The sequence below is a fragment of the Nerophis ophidion genome, linkage group LG11 (genome assembly GCF_033978795.1).
Source record: "Nerophis ophidion isolate RoL-2023_Sa linkage group LG11, RoL_Noph_v1.0, whole genome shotgun sequence".
Lineage (NCBI taxonomy): Eukaryota > Metazoa > Chordata > Actinopteri > Syngnathiformes > Syngnathidae > Nerophis > Nerophis ophidion.
In genome coordinates, this window is record NC_084621.1 from 4,018,429 (window position 1) to 4,031,231 (window position 12,803).

The 12,803-nt window shown below is 40.0% G+C and overlaps 1 protein-coding gene across 6 annotated transcripts in view; it reads left to right on the plus strand.

Annotated features, from left to right (window-relative positions):
• The window catches only part of adgrb1a (adhesion G protein-coupled receptor B1a), a 468,831-nt gene that overhangs the window by 254,889 nt on the left and 201,139 nt on the right, over positions 1-12,803 (plus strand). For all 6 annotated transcript variants that reach the window (XM_061914951.1, XM_061914947.1, XM_061914950.1 and 3 more), the window contains exons 15-16: positions 4,569-4,671; positions 4,768-4,811. In XM_061914951.1, coding sequence (XP_061770935.1) covers positions 4,569-4,671; positions 4,768-4,811 — 147 coding nt within the window. The remainder of the gene's footprint in view (positions 1-4,568; positions 4,672-4,767; positions 4,812-12,803) is intronic.

The window sequence follows — 12,803 nt, forward strand, 5'->3', positions numbered from 1 at the left end:
TGCTGGGATTTGGTTGGACAAGCTGGGGATGGACGGGGGGGGAAAAAGGTAGTAAAACACAGCAAGAGACATAACAGCATCTGTATAGACTCCCTTTTTAGACCAGTTGATCTGCCGTTTCTTTTCTTTTTCTCCTATGCCCCACTCTCCCTTGTGGAGGGGGTCCGGTCCGATCCGGTGGCCATGTACTGCTTGCCTTTGTATCGGCTGGGGACATCTCTGCGCTGCTGATCCGCCTCCGCTTGGGATGGTTTCCTGCTGGCTCCGCTGTGAACGGGACTCTCGCTGCTGTGTTGGATCCGCTTTGGACTGGACTCTCGCAACTGTGTTGGATCCATTGTGGATTGAACTTTCACAGTATCATGTTAGACCCGCTCGACATCCATTGCTTTCCTCCTCTCCAAGGTTCTCTCATAGTCATCATTGTCACCGATGTCCCACTGGCTGTGAGTTTTCCTTGCCCTTATGTGGGCCTACCGAGGATGTCGTAGTGGTTTGTGCAGCCCTTTGAGACACTAGTGATTTAGGGCTATATAAGTAAACATTGATTGATTGATTGATTGTATCTTCAATGAACCCCAAGATGCAGAGATGGCAGGCTTGGTACAAGAAAACATGGTTTGAATGTTCCAAAAAATGCAAGGAAAACAGATGTTTGTCCCATTTTTACTAAATGGGACAATTCCTCTTTTGGGTCAATAAAGTTTGTCTAAGTCTAAATAACATATTTATTTGTTAAATAAATAAATTGTTGTCCCATTTTTACTAAATGGGACAAGCAAAATGTACTTTAAAATAAGGAAAAGTGGATTTACAATAATAATCATGAACAATAAAACACTGTCATGGTCTGTCTTGACAGTGTCGGTTGGTAGAGTGGCCGTGCCAGCAACTTGAGGGTTGCAGGTTCGATCCCCGTTTCCGCCATCCGAGTCACTGCTGTTGTGTCCTTGGGCAAGACACTTTACCCACCTGCTCCCAGTGCCACCCACACTTGTTTAAATGTAGAAATTAGATATTGGTTTTCACTATGTAAAGCGCTTTGAGTCACTAGAGAAAAAACGCTATATAAATATAATTCACTTCAGAAACAGCAGCAAACGGCGACAGGAGTCAGGATACTGGGAATAGCTCACAGAAAACAGGATACAGGGAGTCCACAGCATACAGCAAACAATACTCCAGCCCTGACTGGAGGGTAAGGCAGGTATAAATATTGGCTGACTGATGGACACCAGGTGTGGCCAGGTGCCAATCAGTCGCAGCTGAGGGGAACAGCGCTTCGCAAGCAGAAAACTGAACAAAAATAAGAGCGCTGACAGGAAATAAAACACAAACACAGGGAAGACTAAAACATAAACCAAACTGTCAGTGACAAGCCCGACAAAAAGTGCGACAAATTGCAAAGAAAAAGCTAAAGCAAGCCGGGGGGTGGCCTTGCGGGCGGGCTCAGCTCAGGATAAAGGCCAGCGAGAAGAGATAGGTCTTAAGAATGGGTTTTAAAGAACCCCAGGCTCTGGGCTGACCTATTAACAATAAACGTATGTACAAAAGTCAACATTCAGATGTTACATTGTCAAAATCCCAATGTTGGCAGAGTCCCAACAACCACCTCTGTGTGTCCGCAGCCTATAGAAATGTGGGTACGTCAGCCATGAAGTTGGCGAGAGGCAGCGCACATTTCCACATCGTCGGTCTTCATACATCTCAACTTCGCCCTGACAATGGTCGTGCGCCAGGTTTTTTGTGCGTAAGCAGGCTTCTTACATAAGTCCTCTTGGCGTGGTGTCAGCAAGTCAGCTGACCCCCATACACACCTCACATCCTTCCCCTCAAGTGTGTACGTTTGCGTCCACTTGTGTCTATAACAGGCCTGGACAATTATTTTGACTCGGGGGCCACGTTTAGAAAAAAATATGTATCTGGGGGCCGCTATATCTATTTTTAGGAACACTCATACAAAACCTCAAAATAATGTCTGATTGAATGCCAAAAACGTTATGACAGATCACCTTGAAAAACATAATGGAATTTTACATTTTTCTATTAACGATAAAACACGGAATATTGACAACATATGAATGCCACACCTTCTTTCAATTGACATATTTTACAATCAAGTGAAACGCAAAAAAAATGCAACAAACAGTGAAATATGAGCGCAAAGGGTACAAAATAAACCCATCTACAATCTGATATATCTGATATTTGCTGAATTTACCCCAGGGATCAATAAAGTACTTTCTATTCTATGTATCACTTAGCTTTATGTTGCTACTTCGGTACATTTTTAGTCTACTTTATACCTGCATTATCCTTTCCATCCTTTGTAACTAAGCTATTGTGTGGAACAATTTCTCTTGTGGATCAATAAAGTTTGTCTAAGTCTAAATAACATATTTATTTGTTGAATAAATGAATAAATAGAAATAGATTTTATTTGTAAAAAAACACTTAACATTGAGCAAACAACCTCAAAGTGCTACAGTTTATACAAATATAAGAGAATAAAAATAAATAAAAATAGAAACAAAAAATAAATATTAATAATAATAGATTTTATTTGTATAAATCACATAACATTGAGCAAACAACCTCAAAGTGCTACAGTTTATAAAAAAATAAGAGAATAAAAATGGAAACTAAAAAAATATATTAATAATAATAGATTTTATTTGTAAAAATCACATAACATTGAGCAAACAACCTCAAAGTGCTACGGTGTATAAAAAAATAAAATTTAAAAAAATAATCAGAGAATAAAAAAATATATATATATAAAAACGACTTGATTGACAACCTGAAAGAGGCTTACTACATCCGAGAAAAGCGCTATATATATATATATAATTGACTTCACAACTTTCACAGTATCATGTTAGACCCGCTCGACATCCATTGCTTTCCTCCTCTCCAAGGTTCTCATAGTCATCATTGTCACCGACGTCCCACTGGGTGTGAGTTTTCCTTGCCCTTATGTGGGCCTACCGAGGATGTCGTGGTGGTTTGTGCAGCCCTTTGAGACACTAGTGATTTAGGGCTCTATAAATAAACATTGATTGATTGATTGATTGAAAAAAAAAAAAAATAATAATAATAGATTTTATTCGTAAAAATCACTTGAGCAAACAACCTCAAAATGTACAGTGTATAAAAAAAATAAAAAAATAAAAAGAGAATTAAAAAAATTCAAATGAAAAATAAAACAAGTAATAATATTACAACAGATTTATGTAAAAAAAAAAACACTTAACATTGAGCAAACAACCTCAAAGTGCTACAGTGTATAACAAAAATAAATAAATAAAAAGAGAATTAAAAAAAATAAAAATGAAAAATGAAAAAAAGTAATAATATAACAGATTTATGTAAAAAAAAAAAAACACTTAACATTGAGCAAACAACCTCAAAGTGCAACAGTGTATTAAAAACAAACAAGAAAACAAACAAAAGAAAAAAAGTACAAATAAAATAAAAAAAACAACAAAAAAACAAAAACACATTCAAACAAAAAAACATATTCCACCTGTGTCGCCTCGCTCATCTTTGCATTTACAAATGGCATCGACTTGATAGCTGATCATATAACAACAATCATATTTTCTGTTAAAAAGAAGCATTTACAGTGAACATAAATAGTGTAGTTAATCTGTGTATACATCCATCCATTTTTTCCGCTTCGGGGGTGGCGGTGGCGCTGGAGCCTATTATTGCATTATTTGAGTAAATTATCAAATGAGTCAACTTATTTTTGATATCCATAGTAAAAATAAAACAAAAAAACCCCAGAAAAAGCTGAAATGTTGATACTCATAACAATTTATTTTATACTAAGTATATATGGGGCTTCACGGTGGCAGAGGGGTTAGTGCGTCTGCCTCACAATACGAAGTTCCTGCAGTCCTGGGTTCAAATCCAGGCTCGGGATCTTTCTGTGTGGAGTTTGCATGTTCTCCCCGTGACTGCGTGGGTTCCCTCCGGGTACTCCGGCTTCCTCCCACTTCCAAAGACATGCACCTGGGGATAGGTTGATTGGCAACACTAAATTGGCCCTAGTGTGTGAATGTTGTCTGTCTATCTGTGTTGGCCCTGTGATGAGGTGGCGACTTGTCCAGGGTGTACCCTGCCTTCCGCCCGATTGTAGCTGAGATAGGCGCCAGCGCCCCCCGCGACCCCGAAAGGGAATAAGCGGTAGAAAATGGATGGATGGAATGGATGGACTAAGTATACCGAAAATGAACTGAAATGTGAACTTAATACGGAGCTGAAACTACTGAACGTGGAATCAATTGTCTTTTTGTTTGTTGGCATAAAATGTATATTGGAGTACAACTCAATATCCTGGTAAAATTATTGAATGCTTTAAAGCTGTCTTTTTTTCCCCTCACTTTGGTGGAAGAGCTTGAGGAAGAAGGCAGCATGCAGCTTAGTGTTTGGATGAAATTGTGTTGTTTTTTTATGACACGACATCACCCATACATCATTTATCCTTTATAGAGCGAGGGAGTCTTGTGAAATCTCTTTGGTCACAGTAATATTTGTTTTTTCTTTCTTCTTCATCCCTGTAGAAACAGCACAGTACTCAACTCCAAGATCATATCGGTCACCATCAAACCCAGCCCAGCTTCCCTCTCGGCTCCAGTTACAGTTGAATTCTCTCACTTGTACAACGTGAGTGGAAAAATCAATCTATGTTTCAAAGTAGCATATCAAAGGTATTGTCCGTGCCTTTTTTTATTTTTATTGATTGTGCATTTTATTCACCAGGGCACCACAAACCAGACGTGTATATCATGGGATGAAAGTGAGAGGTAAGATGGACTTCATTATTATTAGAATTATGTACAGTGAGTGCCTTTAGACCAGGGGATGTTCCGAATGGGGCCCGCGGGTCCAGTATGGCTGCTAAGTCATTTAGTTTGTCATGCCAAAGTGTGGTCTCCCAAATGAAATGAATATTAATAGTGACATCTGTCAGGCTCACACCATCATTGATGACATATCCGCAAGGCTAGCGAGTTGCCATCTATGGAACTTGACGATCAATACTAATTTATATTTGGCAAAAAATATATGGGGGTTTCTGCTGTGTGTTGCCCGTGGTCCATTGTCACATTTTCACCCTGGCACTTGAGGCAAACATTTGGCCACCTTTGCTTTAGGCCAGGGGTGCCCACACTTTTTCTGCAGGCGAGCTACTTTTCAATTGACCAACTCGAGGGGATCTACCTCATTTATATTTATCATTTATATTTATTTATTTATGAAAGAGACATTTTTGTAAACAAGTTAAATGTGTTTAATGATAATACAAGCATGTGTAACACATATAGATGTCTTTCTTTCACAAAGACAAGAATATAAGTTGGTGTATTACCTGATTCTGATGACTTGCATTGATTGGAATCAGACAGTAATGATGATAACGCCCACCTTTTCAAATGGAGGAGAAAAAAAGTTGTCCTTTCTGTACAATACCACATGAAAGTGGTTGGTTTTTGGCGTCTAATTCATCCAGCTTCCATACACTTTACAAGAAAAACATTGGCGGCAAATTCCGTAGCTTGCTTGATTGACATTCACGGCACCCGAGGGTCTTGTGAGATGACGCTGGCTGATGCCAGTTCATTATTATGAAAAAATGACAGAGAGGAAGGCGAGAAACACTTTTTATTTCGACAGACTTTCGCGCCGTCCCTTCCGTCAAAACTCTAAAGGCCGACTGCACATGTCCTATCTTCACAATAAAAGCCCTGCTTCATGCTGCCTGCGCTAACAAAATAAGAGTCTCGGAAAGCTGGCGTGCACAAGTGATGTGCACGCCAGCTTTCTGAGGGATCTCTTGTGCACGCCAGTTTTCCGAGACTGTATCATCCATGTATCCAAAATGGATACATGGATGATACAGCAGAAGATTGGGAGAATGTCATGTGGTCAGATGAAACCAAAATAGAACTTTTTGGTATAAACTCAACTGGTGGTGTTTGGAGGAAGAAGAATACTGAGTTGCATCCCAAGAACACCACACCTACTGTGAAGCATGGGGGTGGAAACATCATACTTTGGGGCTGTTTTTCTACTAAGGGGACAGGACGATTGATCCGTGTTAAGGAAAGAATGAATGGGGCCATGTATCGTGAGATTTGGAGCCAAAACCTCCTTTGAATGGTTGACTAAATACTTATTTTCCAGCATAATTTACAAATCAATTCTTTAAAATTCCTGGATTTTTTTCACATTCTGTCCCTCACAGTTGAAGTGTACCTATGATGAAAATGACAGACCTCTGTCATCATTTTTAAGTGGGAGAACTTGCACTAAATACTTTTTTGCATCACTGAGACGTGTGTTTTGGCCAAAAAATCCACTTGTGCTGAGGGGACATGACACACTACATAAAATAAGTTGAACTCTCATGTTCCTCAGACCCACGGCCTTCCAGCGAGCCAAGCACCATTCACCATCTTTGCTTTTGAAGTCTTCATAAAGTATTAGTCCCCCGCTCTCCAGTCAATGGTGCAGAGTGTGAGTGGACAGCTCTTCTCATGTGAAATGCAGTATTAACACCCGGCTGTCACCACGACAACACTGGTGCAGCCTGTGGAAAATTAGAAGTGTCTCTCATTTTTCTGACATCCGCAATCCCCGCGCACGACGTACATTTGCAAGGAGATTAGTTTGGTGTCATCTGTCACATCTGAAAGCAGGCATGGAGCATATAGCGAAAATTAAGCCCGCAAAGCAAGTTAGCTCAGCATAAAAGCCTCAGCTATTAATGTTACCATGTGCTACATTTACTATGTCTGTGGTTTGGTCCATTTTTTGGGGGGGTTTGGCAACATTAATGACAAGTAGACCCACTGACAGTTGTAGCATAGTTGAAAAACATCTCTGTGTTGTACAGGACAGGCCAACAGTTTGGACACACCTTTATTTTCATGACTATTTACATCAGGGGTCAGCAACCTTTTTGAAACCAAGAGCTACTTCTTGGGTACTGATTTATGCGAAGGGCTACCAGTTTGATACACACTTACATAAATTGCCAGAAATAGCCAATTTGCTCAATTTACCATCAATCAATCAATCAATGTTTATTTATATAGCCCCAAATCACAAATGTCTCAAAGGACTGCACAAATCATTACGACTACAACATCCTGGGAAGAACCCACAAAAGGGCAAGGAAAACTCACACCCAGTGGGCAGGGAGAATTCACATCCAGTGGGACGCCAGTGACAATGCTGACTATGAGAAACCTTGGAGAGGACCTCAGATGTGGGCAACCCCCCCTTTAGGGGACCGAAAGCAATGGATGTCGAGCGGGTCTAACACGATACTGTGAAAGTTCAATCCATAGTGGCTCCAACACAGCCGCGAGAGTTCAGTTCAAGCGGATCCAAGACAGCAGCGAGAGTCCTGTCCACAGGAAACCATCTCAAGCGGATCAGCAGCGCAGAGACGTCCCCAACCGATACAGGCGAGCGGTCCATCCTGGGTCTCGACTCTGGACAGCCAGTACTTCATCCATGGTGATCGGACCAGACCCCCTCCACAAGGGAGGGGGGGACATAGGAGAAAGAAAAGAAGCGGCAGATCAACTGGTCTAAAAAGGAGGTCTATTTAAAGGCTAGAGTATACAGATGAGTTTTAAGGTGAGACTTAAATGCTTCTACTGAGGTAGCATCTCGAACTGTTACCGGGAGGGCATTCCAGAGTACTGGAGCCCGAACGGAAAATGTACCTTTTATTATTAGGGGTGGGCAAATTAATGCGTTAATTATGAGTTAACTCATCAATCTATTAACGCCGACAATTATTTTATCGCACATTTGCGTATGTTGTTTACATGCTTTTATTTTGTTAACGCCTTTTCTTAACAAGATGGCGTCGCCCGGTGTCGAGGGGCTCTTGGTAAAGATGCAACATTTGGCAAAAATACCGGACAATTCTGCAAATTTCCTGGCTGGCTTACAGCGTGGTCACTCCGGGATCACTTACGACCGCCAGACAATTCTGGATGTGGATAGATCGGGCCGTTTTGGACTGAATGAGGCGTGCTTGCTAGACCGGCTAGCTAGCATGGGAATACTTTGCCGGCTACATCCAGCGGCCTGTGAAGCAGCGGAGTATATGTGTTGTCTGTCTATTTATGAATAATGCAGACCAGGAGTGTTGGCTGAGTTCTTAACGTTTACTTTCAGAGCGTGCATATCACAACATACAAGATGTCGTCATGGCGACACAACCTATACCGGGCTACCGCGCATGCTCCTCACTCCTGTTGCATGCTGGGTAGGGTAGTTCTTTTTTTCCCTGGCTCATAACATCACAATATAGTACCATGTATATGATGCGTTCAGTTTATCAAAGCACCAAGCAAACAATCGGAAAATTCCCATCATATCAATTCCTAGATATGGTCATAATTATTTTAAGTGCACTACGCAGAATAAACACAACATTATTAATATTGCTACTACGGATAATTTGATCAAAAATTCCCTAAAACAGCCCACTACCTATAACATAGTTTTTTTAAACATAAGATCCCTGATAAAAAAAATGTTTCTGCTGTTACCTCAGAAATTGCCTGTTCAGATGTTATGATTGTGGCTCAGAGATTTGTATGTAGATTATATTTATTTTCCATAACAAACAGGATAACTTAAATACCCTGGCAGTGGCAATAAGCTTAAATGTTTGTATTTACATTTTTGGAGTTGATTTTCATAAAATATGCTATTTAACTGCTACTGTTTAACAAGGACTGATTTAAATTGTGTTTGCACAACAAATGTTTTGGCGCTTTTGTTCATGTGGGAGAATATTCTAATAAAGGTGCACTACACACTACTTTTGAATTCATTATTGGGCTTTGCGTATACAATGCAGTTAATCACGATTAATCGGAGAAATAGTGCGATTAACTTTGATTAAAATTTTTAATCGTTGCCCAGCCCTAATATATATATAAAAGTGGGTATTTCTGTCTGTCATTCCGTCGTACATTTGTTTTCCTTTTACGGAAGGTTTTTTGTAGAGAATAAATGATGAAAAAAACACTTAATTGCACGGTTTAAAAGAGGAGAAAACAGGAAAAAAAATTAAATTAAATTTTGAAACATAGTTTATCTTCAATTTCAACCGAAAAAAAGAAGAGAAAAACTAGGTCATTCGAATCTTTTTGAAAAAATTAAGAAAAGAATCTATGGAACATCAATAGTAATTTTTCCTGATTTAAATAATTCTAGAATTTTGATGACATGTTTTAAATAGGTTAAAATCCAATCTGCATTTTGTTAGAATATATAACAAATTGGACCAAGCTATATTTCTAACAAAGACAAAACATTATTTCTTCTAGATTTTCCAGAACAAAAATTTTTTTAAAAATTCAAAAAACTTTGAAATAAGATTTAAATTTGAATCTAAAGATTTTCTAGATTTGCCAGAATATTTTTGAATTTTAATCATAATAAGTTTGAAGTAATATTTCACAAATATTCTTCGTCGAAAAAACAGAGGCTAAAATGAAGAATCAAATTAAAATGTATTTATTATTCTTTACAATAAACAAAATAAATTTACTTGAACATCGATTTAAATTGTCAGGAAAGAAGAGGAAGGAATTTAAAAGGTAAAAATGTATATGTGTTTAAAAATCCTATCATCATTTTTAAGGTTGTATTTTTCTCTCTAAAATTGTCTTTCTGAAAGTTATAAGAAGCAAAGTAAAAAAATAAATTAATTATTTAAAACAAGTGAAGACTAAGTCTTTAAAATATTTTCTTGTATTTTCAAATTCTATTTGAGTTTCGTCTCTCTTAGAATTAAAAATGTCAAGCAAAGCGAGACCAGCTTGCTAGTAAATAAATACAATTTAAAAAATAGAGGCAGCTCACTGGTAAGTGCTGCTATTTGAGCTATTTTTAGAACAGGCCAGCGGGCGACTCATCTGGTCCCTAATTTACATTGTAGATTGTCACTGAAGGCATCAAAACTATGAATTAACACATGTAGAGTTAAGTAAAATAACAGAAAACATGTTTTATATTCTAGTTTCTTAGAAATACCCACTGATTACTGCTTTGCACACTCTTGGCATTCTCTGGATGAGCTTAAAAATGTCACAATTGCTTGGGGATGAACCCAAGGTGCAGAGACGGCAGGCTTTGTCCAGGAAAATATGATTTAATGTTCAAAATAAATGTAAAACTCAAATCAGGAATTAGGAAGAGCCAAACTGAAAACAGAAACCAGCAAACAGAATAACTGGAAACAGCTAATGGCTAACAAGATCTAGCTAACAGGAAAACACTATACCTGGCGGCAATTCAAGGAAATACGGTAGTTCAACTTTTTTTGTTAAAGGGGAACATTATCACAATTTCAAAAGGGTTAAAAACAATACAAATCAGTTCCCAGTGGCTTGTTTTATTTTTCAAAGTTTTTTTCAAAATTTTACACCTCCCGGAATATCCCTAAAAAAGCTTCAAAGTTCTTGATTTTCGCTATTTGCGATGCGACTGTCCATTTCCCTGTGACGTCATACAGTGCTGCCAATACAAACAAACATGGCGGTTACCACAGCAAGATATAGCGACATTAGCTCGGATTCAGACTCGGATTTCAGCGGCTTAAGCGATTCAACAGATTAGGCATGTATTGAAACAGATGGTCGGAGTATGGAGGCAGATAGCGAAAACGAAATTGAAAAAGAAATTGAAGCTATTGAGCGAATAGCTATTGACGCTATTCGGCCATAGCATGGGTGTACCTAATGAAGTGGCCCATAGCATGGCTGCCTTATTAGCATCGCCGGTAAAATGTGCGGACCAAACGATCAGGACTTTCGCATCTTGTGACACTGGAGCAACTTAAATCCGTCGATTGGTAAGTGTTTGTTTTGCATTAAATGTGGGTATCTATTTCTAGGCACAGTCAAGGCGTTGAGGGGTTCCGGTTTGGTAACCACAGGATTAGGTCTCTGCTTTTTGCAGATGATGTGGTCCTGATGGCTTCATCTGACCGGGATCTTCAGCTCTCGCTGGATCGGTTCGCAGCCGAGTGTGAAGCGACCGGAATGAGAATCAGCACCTCCAAGTCCGAGTCCATGGTTCTCGCCCGGAAAAGGGTGGAATGCCATATCCGGGTTGGGGAGGAGACCCTGCCCCAAGTGGAGGAGTTCAAGTACCTAGGAGTCTTGTTCACGAGTGAGGGAAGAGTGGATCGTGAGATCGACAGGCGGATCGGTGCGGCGTCTTCAGTAATGCGGACGTTGTACCGATCTGTTGTGGTGAAGAAGGAGCTGAGCCGGAAGGCAAAGCTCTCAATTTACCGGTCGATCTACGTTCCCATCCTCACCTATGGTCATGAGCTTTGGGTCATGACCGAAAGGATAAGATCACGGGTACAAGCGGCCGAAATGAGTTTCCTCCGCCGTGTGGCGGGGCTCTCCCTTAGAGATAGGGTGAGAAGCTCTGCCATCCGGGAGGAACTCAAAGTAAAGCCGCTGCTCCTCCACATGGAGAGGAGCCAGATGAGGTGGTTCGGGCATCTGGTCAGGATGCCACCCGAACGCCTCCCTAGGGAGGTGTTTAGGGCACGTCCAACCGGTAGGAGGCCACGGGGAAGACCCAGGACACGTTGGGAAGACTATGTCTCCCGGCTGGCCTGGGAACGCCTCGGGATCCCCCGGAAAGAGCTAGACCAAGTGGCTGGGGAGAGGGAAGTCTGGGTTTCCCTGCTTAGGCTGTTGCCCCCGCGACCCTACCTCGGATAAGCGGAAGATGATGGATGGATGGATGGATGGATGGTAGGTATTTAGTTTCAAATGTACATACAGCTAGTGTAAATAGCATGTTAGCATTGATTAGCATAGCATGTTGGCATCGATTATCTGGCAGTCATGCTGCGACCAAATATGTCTGATTAGCACATAAGTCAACAACATCAACAAAACTCACCTTTGTGATTTCGTTGACTTAATGGTTGCAAATGCATCTGCAGGTTATCCATACATCTCTGTGCCATGTCTGTCTTAGCATCGCCGGTCAAATGTGAAGACACTCTGGCACATTCAATGGGGGTCTGGCGGCAGATTTCTTGCCAGTGGTGCAACTTGAATCCCTCCCTGTTAGTGTTGTTACACCCTCCGACAACACACCGACGAGGCATGATGTCTCCAAGGTTCCAGAAAATTGTCGAAAAAATGGAAAATAACAGAGCTGAGACCCGGTGTTTGTAATGTGAAAATGAATATGGCGGGTGTGTTATCTCGGTGACGTCATCGCTAAAAGAGCGATAAACAAAAAGGCGTTTAATTTGCCAAAATTCACCCATTTCGAGTTCGGAAATCGGTTAAAAAAATACATGTTCTTTTTTCTTCAACATCAAGGTATATATTGACGCTTGCATAGGTTTGGTTGGTTGATTGTTGTTGATACTTTTATTAGTAGATTGCACAGTACAGTACATATTCCGTACAATTGACCACTAAATGGTAACACCCCAATAAGTTTTTCAACTTGTTTAAGTCGGGGTCCACGTTATTCAATTCATGGTAAATAATTGAAAGATTCTTAGAGATTTTACGAATATAAATTGATCTATCAATATATCATTACATTCCTACCATCTATCCATGTTATTTACACTAATTAAAATAAATGTATTATTTACATTTAGGTTATTTGTGTTTTATGCTTAAAATTGCAGTGTTTGGCCCGCAGCCTCTTGGCATATTTTTTATTTGGCTCTTGGAGGTAAAAAGTTTGGGAACCCTAGTATAAAACAAGTT